Source organism: Gorilla gorilla, chromosome 16, assembly GCF_029281585.2.
Source record: "Gorilla gorilla gorilla isolate KB3781 chromosome 16, NHGRI_mGorGor1-v2.1_pri, whole genome shotgun sequence".
Classification (NCBI taxonomy): domain Eukaryota; kingdom Metazoa; phylum Chordata; class Mammalia; order Primates; family Hominidae; genus Gorilla; species Gorilla gorilla.
In genome coordinates this window covers 56374444-56392611 of record NC_073240.2, presented here as the reverse complement: position 1 = coordinate 56392611, position 18168 = coordinate 56374444, and the positions used below count along the sequence as shown (strand labels likewise).

The following is an 18168-nucleotide window of genomic DNA, read 5'->3' as shown; positions in this document are numbered from 1 at the left end:
CTTCCTGTTCCCACTCTTTCCCTCCAAACACACATACAAACCAAAAAGGCTTAAAATCGGCACATTTTCTGTCTTTTAAAAGAGATTTTATAGGCCGGGCACGGTAGCTCACGCTTGTAATCCCAGCACTTTGGGAGGCTGAGGCGGACGCATCACCTGAGGTCAGAAGCTCGAGCCCATCCTGACCAACATGGCGAAACCCCTCTCTACTAAAAGTACAAAAACTAGCCAGGCGTGGTGGCGGGCACTTGTAATCCCAGCTACTCAGGAGGCTGAAGCAGGAGAATCGCTTGAACCCAGGAGGCAGAGGTTGCAGTGAGCCGAGATTGCGCCACTGCACTCCAGCCTAGGCGACAAGAGCGAGTCTCTCTCAAAAAAAAAAGAAAAAAAAGATTTTATAAAATGCCAATGTTCTATATTTACAGTTTGTTGTTTTAACACCAAGACTTGTCATGTTTCTTAGGTAGTCCTGCCTTGCTGTGTTTCATTCACAAATATGCACACATCTTGCTCATTCCCACGTTCTTAAAAAATTTCTCAGGCAACCCACAGTGTTGCAGTCTGCCTATGTTGGCAGTATTCATATCCCGAAAAAAATCTGCCTTTTTTTTCGCATTGCTGTAAAAAACAGAGCAAAACAAGGCAAAAATCCCACACGACTTTGCCATATTGGCTTCTTCAGCTATCACATAAGAAGTACATGACTCATTAAGCCTTTAGGATCAAAGATTACAGACAGATGCATCACTACAGGTATGTCCCTTATAATATGATGTTGCAACCATGAATATTTTAAACCATGCTGCCCAGGAAAAAATACCAGGGACCTTCTTATGATGGTAATATTAAACTCAAGTCTTTGGTTATTGGTTGCAGAGGGTTGTGTCAAGTCCATATGACAAACAGTGATCAAGATGGAGAGCTACGTTTGTCCCTTTCTTGACTTGTAAACTTTCTCAATTTTTATTTTATTTTTATTTATTTTTATTTTATTTTATTGAGACAAGGTCTCTCACTCTGTTACCCAGGCTGGAGTGCAGAGGCACAATCATAGCTCACTGCAGACTTGACTTCCTGGGTTCAAGCAGTCCTCCCACCCCAGTCTCCCAAGCAGCTGGGACTAAAGGTGCACACCACCACGCGCGGCTAATTTAAAAAAAATTTTTTTAGGCCGGGCTCAGCGGCTCATGCCTGTAATCCCGGCACTTTGGGAGGCCAAGTTGGGCAGATTGCCTGAGCTCGGGAATTCGAGACCAGCCTGGGGAACATGGCGAAACCCCGTATCTACTAAAACTACAAAAAATTAGCCGGGCGTGGTGGCGGGCACCTGTAGTCCCAGCTGCTGGGAATGCTGAGGCAGGAGAATCGCTTGAACCTGGGAGGCGGAGGTTGCAGTGAGGCGAGATGGCACCACTTCTCTCCAGCCTGAGTGACAGAGTGAGGCTCTGTCTCCAAAAATAAATAAATAAAATAATTTTTTTTTTTTGGTAGTGACAGGGTCTCACCATGTTGCCCAGGCGAAACTTCCTTAATATTTTAAAAGAATTACAAATATCCTATTAATTTTTTTATTTTTCAATATTTATGCGGTAGAACTATTTGGAAAGTCTTTGTCTGAAATAACGTGTGTTTCAGGATGCATTCATATACATTTTGTGTGAATCTGAAATTTGTCTATAGTAACCTATTGCTTAGCAAACTATCAGGAACATGATTACTGGTTAATATATATTAAATGAATAATGGATAAATAAAATTATAGAATGTGAATGCTTTGGCACTGAAATATTTTCCAGTGTACAATTCATTCGTTCATTCACTCAAAAAATATTTTTGAGCACCTGCTACATGGCAGGCATTAACGAGCAAAAATTAACACAATTCTTGCTTACATGAATTTTAATCTGGAGATGAAGACAGGGTTTAATCAGATATTCACAGAAATTACTATATAATTTCAAACTGAGAGATGTGATGAAAGAAAGATGAAAAAAGGAACCTGACTTAGACTAGAGAGGTTTCCTTGAGGAAATAATGCTTGAGTTAAGAATGAAAGGTAGAGTTTGAGTTAATTAGACTGAGAGCAGGGAGAAGAGCATCCCAGGAAAACGAAACAGCATTAGCAAAGCCGCCGTGGCAGGAGACTAATGATGAATTGAGGACAAGTTTAAAAGGCCAGAGAGCATAAAGAGCAAGGGAAGTGGTACAGAATGAGGTTGGAGAAATCAGTGGAAATTATACTAAAGTCTTGCAGTATATATTTTTAAAAAATCAAGCCTTGGCCGGGCGCGGTGGCTCGCGCATGTAATCCCAACACTTTGGGAGGCCGAGGCAGGTAGATCACCCGAGGTCAGGAGTTCGAGACCAGCCTGACCAACATGGAGAAGCCCTGTCTCTAATAAAAATACAAAAAAAAAAAAAAACCAAAAAAACAAAATTAGCTGGGGATGGGGCACATGCCTGTAATCCCGGCTACTCGGAAGGCAGGAGAATCACTTGAACCCGGGAGGCAGAGGTGGCAGTGAGCCGAGATTGTGCCATTACACTCCAGCCTGAGCAACGAGAGCGAAACTCTGCCTCAAAAAATGAAATAAAATAAAATAATAAAAATCAAGCCTTAATTATACCACAATGGAAAGGCATTGAAGAGTTTTATGTAAAATAATGACATGATGAGATTTGTGTATTTAAAAAAAGCACTCTCCACTCCAGAAAATAGTTTGGAAGTTCCTTTCAAAACTAAAAATGGACTTATCATATGACCCGGCAATTGTATTATTGATCATTTATCCTAGAAAAATGAAGACTTGGGCTGGGCGCAGTGGCTCACACCTGTAATCCCAACACTTCGGGAGGCCAAGGCAGGAAGATTGGTTGAGCCCAGGAGTTTGAGACCCCCCCCCCCCCGGGAAACATGGCGAGACTCTGTCTCTACAAATTTTTTTTTTTTAAATCAGCAGGGTATGGTGGTGCACACCTGAAGTCCCAGCTACTCAGGAAGCTAGGGTGAGAGGAGCCCTTGAGCCAAGGAGGTCAGGGCTGCAGTGAACCGTGTTCACACCACTGCAGTCCAGCCTGGGTGCCACTGCACTCTGGCCTAAGCAAAAAGGAGGCCCTGTCTCAAAAAAAAAAAAGAAAGAAAGAAAAAGAAGAAAGAAAGACAAAGAAAGAAAGAAAGAAAGAAAGAAAGAAAGGGAAAGAAAGAAAGAAAAAGAAAAATGCAGACTTATTTTCACACAAGAACTTCTATGTAAATGTTTATAACAACTCTGTTTATAATAGCCAGAAAGTACAAACTACCCAAATGTCCTTCAACGAGAGAAGTGTTAAACTGTGATACCTCCATACATGGAATATTATGAAGTAGTAAAAAGGAATAAAATTTTGACACATACAACCATGATGAAACTCAAGGAAATTGCATTGTGTGTAAAAAAAGCCAATCTCAAAAATACATATTCCTGATTTCATTTGTGTAACATTCATGAAATAAAATAATTATAAAAATGCAGAATTGATTAGGGGTTGCTAGGAATTAAGGATGGGGGAGTGGATGAGTGTGGCTATAAAGGGCTAACAAGGTAGTCTTGCCATTAGAGTCTTGTGGTGCTGATACAGTTAAGTATCTTGATTGTGTGCTACGTAGACACACACAAGTGTATGTAAAACTAGTGAAATTTGAATAGGCTCTATGAATTGCACCAATGTGCATTTCTTGGTTTTGATACGGTGCTATAGTTTTGTATGATGTTAAAATCAGGTCGCTGGAGGCAGTGGCTCACGCCTATAATCCTAGCACTTTGGGAGGCCAAGGTGGGTGGATTCCCTGAGCTCAGGAGTTTGAGAGCAGCTGGGGCAACACGGTGAAACCCCATCTTTACTAAAATATGAAAAATTACCCAGGCATGGCAGTGTGTGCCTGTAGTCTCAGCTACTCAGGAGGCTGAGGCAGGAGAATTGCTGGAACTCAGGATGTGGAGGTTGCAGTGAGCCAAGATCATGCCAGTGCACTCCAGTCTGGGTGACAGAGCAAGATTCTGTCTCCAGAAAAAAAAATTGGGGTAAACTGGGGGAAGGATGCACAGGGCTTCCCTGTGCATTTCTTTATAACCTCCTTTGAAGCCATAATTATTTCAAAATAAAAAGTTAAAAAAAAACCCAGCATTCTGGCTACTAAGTGGAAAATGAATTGAACAGAGGACAAAAAATGTGGAGAAAACTTGGGTGATTATTGCATAAGTCCAGAAAAGAAATAAATGATTTTGGCTAGATTTGAATGGTGGTAGTGGGGGTAGAGAAGAATGGACACATCTGAGAATATATAGGTGGTAAAATTTGTGGAATCTGATGATGGATGGGATATAAAAGGCTAAAGAGGGCCAGGCTCGGTGGCTCACGCTTGTAATCCCAGCAGGCCAAGCTGGTTGGATCACATGAGGTCAGGAGTTCAAGACCAGCCTGGCCATTATGGCGAAATCCCATCTCTACTAAAAATACAAAAATTAGCTGAGTGTGGTGGTGGGCACCTGTAATCCCAGCTACTCGGGATGCTGAGGCAGGAGAACCAATTGAACCTGGGAGGCGGAGGTTGCAGTGAGCCAAGATCATGCCATTGCATTCCAACCTGGGCAACAAGAGTGAAACTGTCTCAAAAAAAGAAAGGCTAAAGAGAATAAGATCAAAAGTATTTTGAAGTAAAACTTTGTCCCATATTTCATAATATAGAAAATAAACATGTATTTAGGGCATGACAGCAAATATTTGGGATGCACCATTTTATGACGTAGTATATTCCAGAACCAAAGGTGCTTATTGATATGAGGTCCCTTACAGAGCTTTGCTAGGCTAAAGTACACACCATCATTGTGTCAATAATAAATTTATTGCCTCTCAACTCCAAATTTATCCTTCCTTGCCTGCTCTGCAAAAATGGAGCTGGACTCTAAATATTAATATTTTGCCTTTGCCAGCTGGCATGATGTTAAACTTTGTCAGTAGAGGGTGCTGGAGAGACATTATAAGAGTAAGGGGCTTTTGATTTCCTTCCTGTTTCAGTTGTTCCTCTGAACGGGTTTCTGCAGCATTCATAGCCTCCTTCCAGGTCCTGCAGTGCTGGCAACATCAGTGCCAGGCTCTGCAATGCCGGCAGCACCCAGGGCATCTTCCTTTGGCACTCCCCTCTGAAGGTAGCACCACAGCAGCTTCTCTGGCATCCAGTGAGCCGCAGCTGTGCGCTCTCCGGTAAGGTCAGGATCTTAGCCTGGAGAGGAAGGGGACCTCTTCTTCAGGTGCTTTATCTTAGTTTTAAGGATAGTGCCTGCTCCTTCTATCTGTTTTTCTCAAATACTTTAGCATTCTCTTTACTTCATACTGTCCCTCACTTCACTTCATACTAATCCCTTACTACTTCAATCCCTTGGTATAGTTAATAATCCTTTATATTAAACTTTCTTCATTCAAACTGTGTGCCCCTTGTGTCCTGATGGAGTCCTGATTAATACAAACCATCTTCCAAAGTTTGCTGTTGTTATTGCCCTCAACTTTGAGCTTTTGATAGCACTATATTTGTCAACGAAAGGCTCCTGGATATGATTGGCCGATGGCTAGAGGTTGCTAAACTGGCTGCAGCTTCAATTACAACATTAAAGGATTCAAACCAATTTGCAAAACTTCCAAACATCTAGATTGGATTTGATTTTTATTTCCATTCAATGTAATACAAATCTGTGATTTCAAATGTTTTAAAATAGAACTTACAGAAATATTTTCCTTTTTTTTTTAAAGTGTACATGTTAATCGAAACCAACTTAGATTAGAGGCTGAGTGCTTAAACATTCCATCACGCAACCATCCACAATAAAAACATGCAAAATTTGAGATGAAAAATATTAAAAGCAGACTATAAAATCAATACTTTAAAATATAAGAAAACCAAAAAGTTCAGTAGATGCCAGGCCAAGGATGACTGATGATAGAAATGAGTACTTCTTTCCGCAGCATGTGATACTGTTTCTTCCTTTTCTTTATTGCCCTAACAGTCCTGTTTTCTTTGTCATTCTTTCATGATTTCCTTTACAGCCTCCTCTATCTTTGTTAACCTTTTAAACTGTCATCATTTCCTTGCATTCTGTTCTTGGCTCTTATTTTTCTTTGGTCCTTGATGAGTTTATCCATTCTTAGGTAATGTCTCCTTCATGTGTATCTGCAGCCTAGGCCTGTCATCTGAGCTCCAGAGTCCTTTATATAGCCCAAGTTCTAGCCCAGGGTTCAGCAAACTACCATGTATGGGCCAAATCCAGTTCATTGCCTGTTTTTTTTTGTTTTTGTTTTTGTTTTTGAGTCTTGCTCTGTCGCCTAGGCTGGAGTGCAGTGGCGCGTTCTTGGCTCACTGCAAGCTCCGCCTACAGGATTCACGCTGTTCTCCTGCCTCAGCCTCCTGAGTAGCTGGGACTACAGGTGCCCGCCACCACGCCCGGCTAACTTTTTGTATTTTTAAGAGAGACATCGCAGACTCAGGTGTCCGAAACTAAGCTCATCATCATCCCACTTCACCAACTATTACCACCATCAAATGTCTCCCTGTATTCTGTGTCACCTAAAACAAGTCTGGGAGCAAATTCCTGATTTGTCCTTCACCTTCCACATCTAAACAATTACCATGTTGTCAGTTTTTACCACCACTACTTATGCTTCCTCTCCACTACCCCACTTCAATGTATAAGGCCCTCATCCATCTCTTACCTCATTTTCTCTATAATTTCCTTTTTTAATTTTTTTAACTTTTAAGTTCAGGGGTACATGTGCAGTTTTGTTATTTAGGTAAACCTGTGTCATAGGGGTTTGTTGTACAGATTATTTCATCATCCAGGTATTAAGCCAAGTACCCAACAGTTATTATTTCTGATCCTCTCCCTCCTCCCACCCTCCACCATCTGGTAGGCCCCAGTGTCTCTTATTCCCCTCTATGTATCTATGTGTTCTCATCATTTAGCTCCCACTCATAGATGAGAACATGTGGTGTCTGGTTTTCTGTTCCTGTGTTAGTTTGCTAAGGATAATGGCCTACGATCCATCTATGTTCCTGCAAAAGACATGATCTTGTTCTTTTTATGGCTGCGTAGTATTCCATGGTGTATATGTACCACATTTTCTTTATCTGGTCTATCATTGTTGGGCATTTAGGTTGATTCCATGTCTTTGCTATTGTGAATAGTGCTGCAATGAACATATGTGTGCATGTGTCTGTATGACAGAATGATTTATTTTCCTTTGGGTATATACCCAGTAAAGAGATTGCTGGGTCAAATGGTAGTTCTGGGGTTGCAGAGAAAAAGGAATGCTTATACACCGTTGGTGGGAGTATAAATTTGACTTTTTAATAATAGCTGTTCTGACTGGTATGAGATGGTGTCTCATTGTGGTTTTGATTTTCATTTCTCTAGTGATCAGTGATGTTGAGCTTTTTTTCATATGCTTGTTGGCTACATTATAATTTCTAATTGGTATGATTTGAATGTATCTGCTCCAAAATTCAGGTGTTGACAATATGATAGTGTTAGGAGGTGTTGGTTTTTTTTTTTTTCTTTTTGAGACAGAGTCTTGCTCTGTCGCCCAGGCTGGAGTGCAGTTGTGCAATCTCGGCTCACTGCAAGCTCTGCCTCCCTGGTTCACGCCATTCTCCTGCCTCACCCTCCTGAGTAGCTGGGACTACAGGCACCTGCCACCACGCCTGGCTAATTTTTTGTATTTTTAGTAGAGATGGGGTTTCACCGTGGTAGCCAGGATGGTCTCGATCTCCTGACCTCGTGATTTGCCCGCCTCGGCCTCCGAAAGTGCTGGGATTACATGCGTGAGCCACCGCGCCTGGCCAGGATGTGTTGCTTTTAAGAGGTGGTTAGACCATGCGGATTCCTCCCTCATGAATGGGATTAGGTGCCCTTCTAAAGGGGCTTGATAAAGGAAATGTGCTCTTTTTTGCCCTTCTAGCTTCGCCTTGTAAGGACACAGTGTTCCTTCCTTCCGGAGGACATAGTGTTCAAAGCACCATCTTGGAAGCAGAGAGCAGCCCTCACCAGATGCCAGCACCTTAATCTTAAGAGTTCTTACCCTCCAGAACTGTGAGGAATACATTTCTGTTCTTTAAAAATTACCCAGTCTGTGGTGCTCTGTTATAGCAGCACAAATAGACTAAGATACTAATGTTTTGTGCCTCTCTAATCCATCTTTCACCTAGTAGCCAGAATGATCTTTCTAAAATTCAGACCTAAACATGTCACTCACCTGCTTAAACTTCAATGTTTCTCCATTGCTTTCAGGATAAAATCAAAAATTCTTGGTGTGGTATGCAATGCCCTTCAGAGGTCTGGCCTCTTGTCTACATCCTCAAAATCAGCTCCTGCCACTTCTCAAAAGGTACCTTATGCTCCAGCCAGTCCTAACTACTTACAGTCTCCAAAAGATTCATACGTTTTCACCCTTCTTGTCCTTTGGAAACTCTGTTCCCTCTGATTACAAGACTCCATTTGCCCTTGCAATCTGTTTTATTTTCTACATGTTCTCACCTCAACCATTTTATGGTAAAACACATATAAAATTTACCATTTTAGCCATCAAGTACAATTTAGTGGCATTAATTACATTCACATTGTTGTGTAACTATCACCACTGTCCATCTCCAGAAAATTTTCAATATCCCAAACTGAAATACTGTGCTCATTAGACAGTAACTCCTCATTACCTAACCTTTACCCTCAACCCCTGGTAACAACTCCTATATGTTCTTTTTTTTTGTTGTTTTTTTTGAGACAGAGTCTCTCTCTGTCGTCCAGGCTGGAATGCAGTGGCACAATCTTGGCTCACTGCAATCTCCGCCTCCTGGGTTCAAGCAATTCTCTGCCTCAGCCTCCCGAGTAGCTAGGATTACAGGCACCCGCCACCATGCCTGGCTTTTTGGTGTGTTTTTAGTAGAGACGGGGTTTCACCGTCTTGGCCAGGCTGGTCTTGAACTCCTGACCTCATGATTCACTCACCTCGGCCTCCCAAAGTGCTGGGATTACAGGCATGAGGTACTGTGCCCGGCCTCCTATATGTTCTTTTTAAGGCTCTCCTAAAAACATCATCAGCTACCTGCCTCCCAAGCTGAGTGGAGGGTTTCTCTCCTCTGCTGACACGGTAGTCTATTGCAGTGCTTGGCATTTTGCATTGTTCATGTTACCTTAAACCTCTACTTCCTCCCCTAAACTGTGAACTTCTTAAGGACAGGAACCGTTGTCTCAATCTCTGTATACAATCTTTGGGTGACAATGTTTTATACCAAATGGCTGATAAATGCAAGTCATCAAATCTGCTCATTGCTTTTGAATCACCTAGAGAGCCTTTAAAAACAGACGTCTAGGGATTCTGACTCCAGTAAATCTGGGGAGGGACTTAGGAATCTGAAATTTTCGAATGCTCTCCAGGTAATTCTGATTATGTGCAAGGAAGCCATCAAGATTTGGAAGTAAAATCTATCTAAAAGACTATGCCCAAGTAAGATGGTCTTTTTATTCTTGATGAATCATTAAAAAGAAGCCAATTCATTTCTCTTGATTTTCATGCTATTTCTGAGTCTCTAGCTTTACGGAATTACAATAAAGAACTCAAAATCTCTTAGCAATGATTTTTCTGAACCATTCTCCTTCCACTAAGAGTTATAAAATGAAAACATGTCATTTCCATATTTTTCTGGAGGGGGGACAGGGTCTTGCTTGCTCTATTACCCAGGATGAAGTGTAGTGGTGTAATCATCGCTCACTGCAACCTTGAACTCCTGGGCTTAAGGGATCTTCTTGCCTCAGTTTCCTGAGTAGTTGGGACTATAGGCCAGTGCCACCACGCCTGGCTAATTTTTAAAAATTATTTTGTAGAGAAGGGTCTAGCTTTGTTGCCCAGGCTGGTCTCAAATTCCTGGGCTAAAGTGATCCTCCCGCCTCAACCTCCCAAAGTGTTGGGATTTACAGGCGTGAGCCACCACACCTGGCCTTCATTTCTTTGTTGACTTACCAAAGTGCTTTCAAATTTTCCTCCAACCACCCTATAACATAGACTATTAGATTCAATCTGCTTAATTTTAATTTTTTTTTTTTTTTTTTTTTTGAGACAGAGTCTCACTCTGTCACCCAGACTGGAGTGCAGTGGCGCGATCTCGGCTCACTGCAAGCTCCGCCTCTCGGGTTCACGCCATTCTCCTGCCTCAGCCTCCCGAGTAGCTGGGACTGCAGGCACCCGCCACCACGCCCGGCTAATTTTTTTGTGTGTTTTTAGTAGAGACGGGGTTTCACCGTGTTAGCCAGGATGGTCTTGATCTCCTGACTTCATGATCCGCCTGCCTCGGCCTCCCAAAGTGCTGGGATTACAGGCGTGAGCCACCGCGCCCGGCCCCCAATCTGCTTTATTATATTACCATTTGCTTCGGCTTTATTACACTTACCAAAGCCCTGCCACCCCAGTCGTCCCAGGGCCACTTCAAATCTCTTTATTCATACATCAGTGAATATTTTCTCGAACACTTACTATGTGTTAGTCATTATTAGGTACCAGAGGATACAGCAGTGAACCAGTCAAAATTCCTGCCTGCATGGCGCTTACATTCTAGTTAGGAGGAATCTTCTCCTCAGAGTGCTTCCTGTAAGAATATTTTCCTTAGCCTGTCCTAGTCTGACTCTTCTAATCAGGAATTCCATAATTCCAGACCACCCTTATTAGATAAAGGGTAACATTTGCCTCGGGCCACGCTATGTCTTAACGACGATCAGCCGCTGTGGCGATTGTCTGGTATGCAGCTGTTGAGGCTGTACATTGGCTTCATGTTAACATCTGTTCTCTGTGACACTGTGCAGCTGAATGAGTTCGGTGTCTGTCTCCGGAAGGACGAGACTCCTGTCTGTAGCTAGTTCTGTGTCCTCCCACGCTTCATGAGTGCTTTTCGGTGATTCTTACATCAAAATAAGCCCAGTGGATAACCAGAAAACCTAGCAAAACAAAAACAAAACAAAACAAAACAAAAAAACAGGGAAAACAATTTCGTAGAAGTACGTTAAACAATGTCGGAGCTAGAAGAGACCTTCGAGATGTAGCCCCACTGCCTTTTATAGACAAGAAAACTGAGACCCAGAGAGGTTACCTAAGTCGCCTCCGGTCACACAGCCCAACTGAAGAATGTGGACCGGTGATCACATCGAATTTACAATCACACTGGGGGTGTTCCTCTTAAAATTTAACGTCTAAATGAGATCCAGCCGCGTCACCGCTTCTACCCACGCTCCCCCCCTCCCCCGCCCACCGTCCTTTCTGGTATTTATTCTACGTCGCTCTTTCTTGAAGAGTCAAGTCGTTAAAATACCAAGTGGAGGCATTCCACAAACAGGTGTCCACACCACGGCCACGCGGACACGGAGTCGGGGAATCTGGATCCCCACATGCCCACCGAGAACTCTCCAGCTCCCGCTTACAAAGTTTCCTCGCATGGTACGTTCATCTTTCCGATCCCTAGCTGCGAGGCCGAGATGCCTGCTGCTGTGGCCTCCGACGAAGTTCGGAGATGCCCTTTCCTTGCGAAAGCTGGGCCCGGTAGCGTCGGCCGCGGGGTCGGGCGTCCTCGGGCCTGGCGGTCGGCGAGGGAGCGCCGGGCGCGGGGCGGGGCGGCCCCTAGGCGCGCGCTGCCCACCCGGGCTGCAAGAGCCGCGGGCCCGCGAGCCCCGGCTTGGAGCAAGAGGCGCGCGCGGGCCGTGGGGGCTGGGCCGAGGCGGAGCGCGAGGCGGCGGCGGCGGTGGCGGGAGGCGCCGCGGGACGAGGCAGCGGCCCCCGCCCCCCGAAGCCCGTCCCCGCGCGGGGCTGGGGAGCTCAGGGCGGGGAAGCCGCGGGGCCGCGCCACGTCCCTCGCCCGCCCCAGAGCGGGTTTTACAGGCGGCTCCAGTCTGGGGGCTTTTGTGTCTGCGACTCGGGAGCGGCGAGAGAGCAGACCTCCTCCTCAGAGGGCGCTGTGAGTGTGCCGCCAGGGCCGGGCCGCCAGCCTCCTGCTTCCCCTGTCAGCGGCTCCTGAGGCGGCGGCGAAGAAGAAGGAGTGGGAGGAGGCGGCGGCGGCGGCGCACTCGCCCTCAGCACATGCCAGCCCCGGCTGGGGGGCCGCCCCCAGGCCGCGCTCCCGGCCACCGCCGCTGAGCCCCGCCGGTGCCCGCACGCCTCCCCGCCGCCCCGAGGCCTCGTCCTCCTCCCAAACTTTGCAAAGTCGGCCCGCGTCCGCACCGCCCTCGGCCGTGCCTCGGCTCCGAGGCTCGCCTCGCAGCCGCAGCGGCCCCGCGAGGAGGAGGAGCCGCCGCCGCAGCATCAAAGAGACCGAATTCCCGCGGCCTGGGGGGGAGTCATGCTTTGCGGTCTGTAATGTCAGCAGAACAGGAGAAGGATCCCATTTCGCTGAAGAGAGTTCGAGGTAACCGAGAAGGGTGCCGGATTGGGGGAACCGGGGTGAGTGAGGTGCGCGGGGCCCCGTGCCCGGCCGCCGGGAGGCCATGGGGCTCTGTCCGGGCCTAACTCCGCGCAGCCCGCGTCCCGCCCGCACCCCGGGGCCGAGGCTGCGATCCGAGCGCGCGGCCCGGGCGCCCGCTGGCCCCCGAGACATCCGCGCGGATCCCTCGCCTCCCGACTTTGTGTTCGGAGGCAGTTGGAGCCGCAAGCAGCATCCTTTCTTACCCCCTCCTCACCCACCTCTCCTCGTTCTGAAGACACAGCACAATAGGCACCTCAAAGGGTGAAAAACAGACACCCCCTGGCAGAGACCTCGAACGATGCCCACCCCCTCAAAAAAAGTAAGTTGGAGTACACAAGAGTTGATGCTGTTGAAGAAGGGCTCCTGGGCTTTCACGTCTCTCCTGGCCCCCTTCTCGCCCCCCCACCCCGGCAAAGGCAACAAATATTCAGTTTATTTTCCTTAGGTTTAAGAGGAGAAGCTACAAATTCAGAAGGCATTTTCTCTGTTGGTTTATGGATAAGATATTATCTAAAATCAGTGTTATGCGTGGTTGATTTTCTTATTTCTTGCGCACTGGTTAGGAATTTTCCTTTCGTGTTACCATCATCTAAGAAAAATCAGAGGGAACCATGTGTCAAACAAAAGATACTGCATATAAGTTCACAAAAGTCAAATGCCACCCGGAAATTGGGGGATGCCTTTTAGCTCTTAATAAGGTTAAGACTGAAAGTTCTAGAGTTGGAGTAATACTCACTGTTCATTAAGCAAATATTTATTGAACATCTACTATGTGCTAGATACTGTTCTTGTTACTGGGATACAGCAGTGAACAAAGCAGATAGACAATCTTCATCCAGTAGGAGTTCACCCTCTTGTGGGATAAACAAATGATAAACAGTAGATACAGAATGTCAAATCGTAGGTGGTATGGTGGACAACAAAACAGGAATAGAGGAGAGGAAATATGTGTGGGGGTGGGAAGTATGGATTGTATTTAAGGTGATCATGAAAGGGTTCACCTGGAAGATAATGTTTGAGCAAAGACCTAAAGGAAGTGATAGAGCCAGGACCATATGAATTCACGTGGGAAGAGCAGTCTCTGAAAAGCAACAGCAAATGCAAAGCCCCTGTGTCTGGAATATGCCCAGTGTGTGCAATCAACAGCAAAGAAGCTATTGTAACTGCAGCAAAGTGACCAAGGAAAGAGTCCTGTGACAGGGGCTAAGGGGTAGGATCAAGAATTATTTGATTCTTGAAAAGTGAGCAAAGGTGATAGATACCATTAAGAGTACATTTTGTCCATTTTTAAATTATAGCATTTTAATAGTAAAATTACAGTCGTTCAGTAGTCTTAATGCTGTCGGCTATAGGATGATTGTGTATTAGAGGGCCTGGTGTGCCATTTAAAAGACTTTGGCTTTTACTCTGAGAAAAGGTCTGTAGAGTTTTGAGCATAAGAGTGAGTGATCTGACATTTTAAACAGGGCATCTTAAGCTGCTGTGCGGAGAATAGACTGTAGAGAAAAGGCTGAAGCAGGGGAGACTAGTAGGGAGGCGATTGCAATAGTCATCCAAACAGGGTAAACAGGGTAAAATGCTTTATAAATCAGTAAGTAGGAAGGTAAATTTCCGGCTGACTTAAGTGATGTAGAGATGAAAGACCACAGTCATTCATTTTTGTTTTTGTTCAATGTGACTAGAAATTAAACATGTATAGAACTAGCTTGTGACACACAATCCAAAAGACATCCCCTCAAGAGTATTTTGGTAGAAAATGATTTTCTTAGCCATTTAAGAGAAAACATAATTTAGAGAATATTGTTTTTAAAGGCTTAATATCAGCACAACCTTTAATTTGGTGAAATATTTTAATTGTCTTTTTCTGTTTGTGGTTGTGAGTTGCCAAAGCCTTTAAGGAATAGACCTTCCTGAGATACAATTATTCCCCTGATATTTTTGCTGTATAATTTTGCCTACTATTATAAATTGTTTTGGGGTTAAAGGAAAAGAAAGAGCTATCAAGTTTATACCTTTGAACTGAATTATCAGTCCTAATCAAATTTAATTCTAAATAAAATGGATGAGTGTTTTATTGTGGGTCAAGAACACAGATATATCTTCATTTTGTTCCAACTGCTGTTAAGTTCTATGGCGTAGCTATTGGGGTTGGCTCCGGTGTCAGCTCAAGAATATTCTGAGAGTTAAGTACCAGAATAAAAGACAAAACACTTTTTAAAATAAAAAGTCAATATTTTTATGTTATGGGGAGAATTTTCTTAATGTCATTTTGTAATAATTAGAACATTCATTAAAAATTTTTTTGGATTATTATGATTAGCTCTTCTGAAGCACCATTCTGCTGAACTTCATTGCCCTGGAACTTTTTGTTATTTAATGTAATTTATATCATCAGACTGCATGCAGGATGTGGTGTTTGCAGGGCATAAACTCTGGAGCAGTGCTTTTCAAACTGTTTCCTATCTGCTGATGTAATAGAGACAGACCTTTTTAATGGTTGTGTATTTATTTTATATGTATTAAAACAAAAAAGTCACCAAATACCTTGCTTAGGATAAGGCTAAGATATATATGTGTATAAATACACACATATAGCAATTTAAATGAATTATTAACACACATATAGCAATTACATGAATTATTAAGAAAGTAATATTATAGGTAGAACTCAGATATGGCAAAATTAAAACATGAATGACTGAGGACTTTACAGTAGCATGCTCTGCAGACCAAAAGCATCATAATCACTTGCGTTGCTTATTAAAATATAGATTCGTGGATCTACGGAATCAGGACTTCTGGGATCCACAGAGTTGGGACTTCTGCATCTTTAACAAGATCCCCAGGTGCTCCTTATGCATACTGAAGTTTGAGAAATGCCACTAATAGACCTAGATTATAAAGTTGTGAGTAGACCAGAAGCAGCTGGCTGTGGTCTTGCAAACTGTCCTTATATTTTAACATTAGATTTAGAATTACTCTTTAGTGACACAGTATCTTACTCTTATTTTCTACCAGTTCTTAACACTCCACCCCCAAACCTTCAGCTTTTGATTATAAGACAGATCTATGAGGACAGGTACTATGTCTTGATTATCTTTTTTGCCTTGCCCATAGTAAATGTCAAATGAATGAATGAGTGAATACATGAATTATGCTGCTTTCTGACAGTCCATTTCCCCTCATACTACTTTTACTTGCCCTTTTCCCTTAGAATGTCAACTGCCATCGTTATTTTAACCAACACTCCCGTTCTCCAGTATTCCTAGAACTCTTTTAGGCATTGATCTGATGGCAATATTCATTCATTTATTCAACAAATATTTATAGAGCAATCACAGTGCCATATAGTGGGAATGCACTAATTAAGATATGACACCTGGCTGGGTGCGGTGGCTCACGCTTGTAATCCCAGCACCTTGGAAGGCCGAGGCAGGTGGATTACTTGACTCCAGGAGTTTAAGAGCAGCCTGGGCAACAACCTGTCTCTACTAAAAGTACAAAAAATTAGCTGGGCATGGTGGCATGTGCCTGTGGTCTTAGCTACGTGGGAGGCTGAGGTGGGAGAATCACCTGAGCCCAGGGAGGTTGAGGCTGCAGTGAGCTGAGATTGCACCATTCCATTCCCGCCTGGGCAGTTGGAGTGAGACCCTATCTGCCCCCACCAAAAAAAAAAAAAAAAAAAGGTATGACACCTGTCTTCAAGAAATTGTTAAGTCTAGTACAGGACAGTGACAAATAAATAGCTACAAATAGCATGATAAGGGCTGTGATTATTTATAGGAAATAAAGGAACACATCTTTTGGGGAATCAAGGAAGGAGAAGAGTTCTAAGAAGTAGTGAGTGTTCTTTTGTCTTAAGTGATGTACAGAAAGCATCAGAGGAGATAAAAATGTGAGAAAGGGTCTAGGAGGTCTCTTGTGATTTTGAGAAGGCAGTTTTAGGAGGAAACCACATTTCAAAGTGTTGAACATTAACGTGGGACCAGGTGTGGTAGCTCATGCCTATAATCCCAGCACTTTGGGAGGCTCAGGCGAGAGCATCACTTCAGCCCAGGAGTTTGACACCAGCCTGGACAACATATGGAGAACCCATCTCTACAAAGTTTAAAAATTAGTGTTGGTGTGCACCCGTAGTCCCAGCTACTCAGGAGGCTGAGGTAGGAGGATCCCTTGAGCCCAGGAGGTCGAGGCTGCAATGGGCCATGTTCACACCAATGCACTCCAGCCTAGGTGACAGAGCAAGACCCTGTCTCAAAACAAAAGAAAACAAAAACAAACAAAAAAATGTGGTAAAAGATTAAATGATGAAGATGTGGCTTAAAACTTAAAAGAAGCTTGATGGTAGACAGAAAGACATAGCAAATATCTTAAAAAGATAGTCAAGAGAAAATATGAGTCTTTTTTTTTTCATTGGAAAAAGACTTAAACATATTTGTAGATTTACAGAAGAACCCATTGTAGAAGGACAGGGGAAAAACTGGAAAGGCACCAGAAAGAGGATAATTCATTAATTAATAAAACATTCAATACATGTTTAAAAAATATGGACCATGAGCTATACAATCATTCCAGTAGTTGGAGATGAGACAGACAAGGTTTCTATTCTCATAAATCAGGTCTTTGCAGCTAAGGGAACAAGGTTAGCATCAGGTATACACATGGAAGTTTAGTCTTGGAGAAAAAGAGAATGGAGAAAGAAAGAAATTTAGAGATGAAGAAGGAAGTCAAGGGCATTTATTTCAGCGCTTTTAACCAGAGTTAGAAATAACATAGAAGGGATAAGGATGTATTTTAGAATGGAGTAGTACAGAAATGTCATAAAAGTTACTAAAAATGGACTTTACAAGAAAATATAGACTGTCTCGATGGGATGAATATAGAGGATTTGGATTAAGATTGGAGAAGGAGCATAATTTATGCAGTCACAAATTGGGGGTTGGGGAAGAGCCTGTGAGAGAAAGTCTGAAGGAAAGGATTTTTTGTTTTTGTTTTTAAAATTGGTCCATGTAAGAGCTAGGCAGATTATCAGGAAAGTGAGTTTGGTTTTAGACACATTGAATGAGCATCCTCCTGGGATATTCCAGTGTATACAATGGATGTATATGGTTTGGAACTGGGTTGAGTTCACCCAGAAGTAGAGCTCTAGAAGTCATCAGTAAACAGGTGAATACTAATTAATGCCTTGGGAGTATATGAGCTCATGCAAGAGAGAGTGAGAAGTAAAAAGAGAAAAGCATTGAAAACACCAACTTTGGAAACACTAACATTTGGGAGACAAGGGGGGAAAAAGATGCTGAAAAGCAGAATGTGAAGGAGTAGTCAGAGAGGTAGGAGAAAAACCATGAGAGAGTGGTGTTACAGCTAATGAAGGAAGAATGGACTAATGAGGGGTAGATAAATGAATTTTGTTTTTAATGTGTGGAATAAAATGTTTCTATCCATGAGATGTCCATGATTCTTTTTCTCCCATATTCCCTCTCTTGGGGAACATGGCCATCTTTATCCATCCCCTACTCCCACGCAACACTGTCCCAAAGTCCTAGAATTTCTGTCTCCTTAATTTTTTTTTTTTTTTTTTTGAGGTGGATCCTTGCTCTGTCTCCCAGGCTGGAGTGCAGTGGCATGATCTTGGCTCACTGCAA

At 43.5% G+C, this 18168-nt stretch overlaps 1 protein-coding gene and 1 long non-coding RNA gene across 3 annotated transcripts in view; one reads left to right on the top strand and one right to left on the bottom strand.

Moving 5' to 3' along the window:
* Positions 1–10497: 10497 nt before the first annotated feature.
* Positions 10498–11734, bottom strand: LOC129527012 (uncharacterized). The gene is made up of 2 exons (XR_010130991.1): positions 11490–11734; positions 10498–11009 (listed from the first exon to the last, which is right to left on the bottom strand). It is a non-coding gene; the product is annotated as an uncharacterized lncRNA (long non-coding RNA).
* PYGO1 (pygopus family PHD finger 1) overlaps positions 11328–18168 on the top strand; it is a 49749-nt gene continuing 42908 nt past the window's right edge. Inside the window, exon 1 of one of the 2 annotated variants that reach the window (XM_063698561.1) lies at positions 11328–11505. In XM_063698561.1, coding sequence (XP_063554631.1) covers positions 11457–11505 — 49 coding nt within the window. In that variant the 5' untranslated portion in view covers positions 11328–11456. Of the gene's footprint in view, positions 11506–11855; positions 12467–18168 lie in introns of those variants that run through there. The other variant, XM_031002045.3, reaches the window with a different exon arrangement.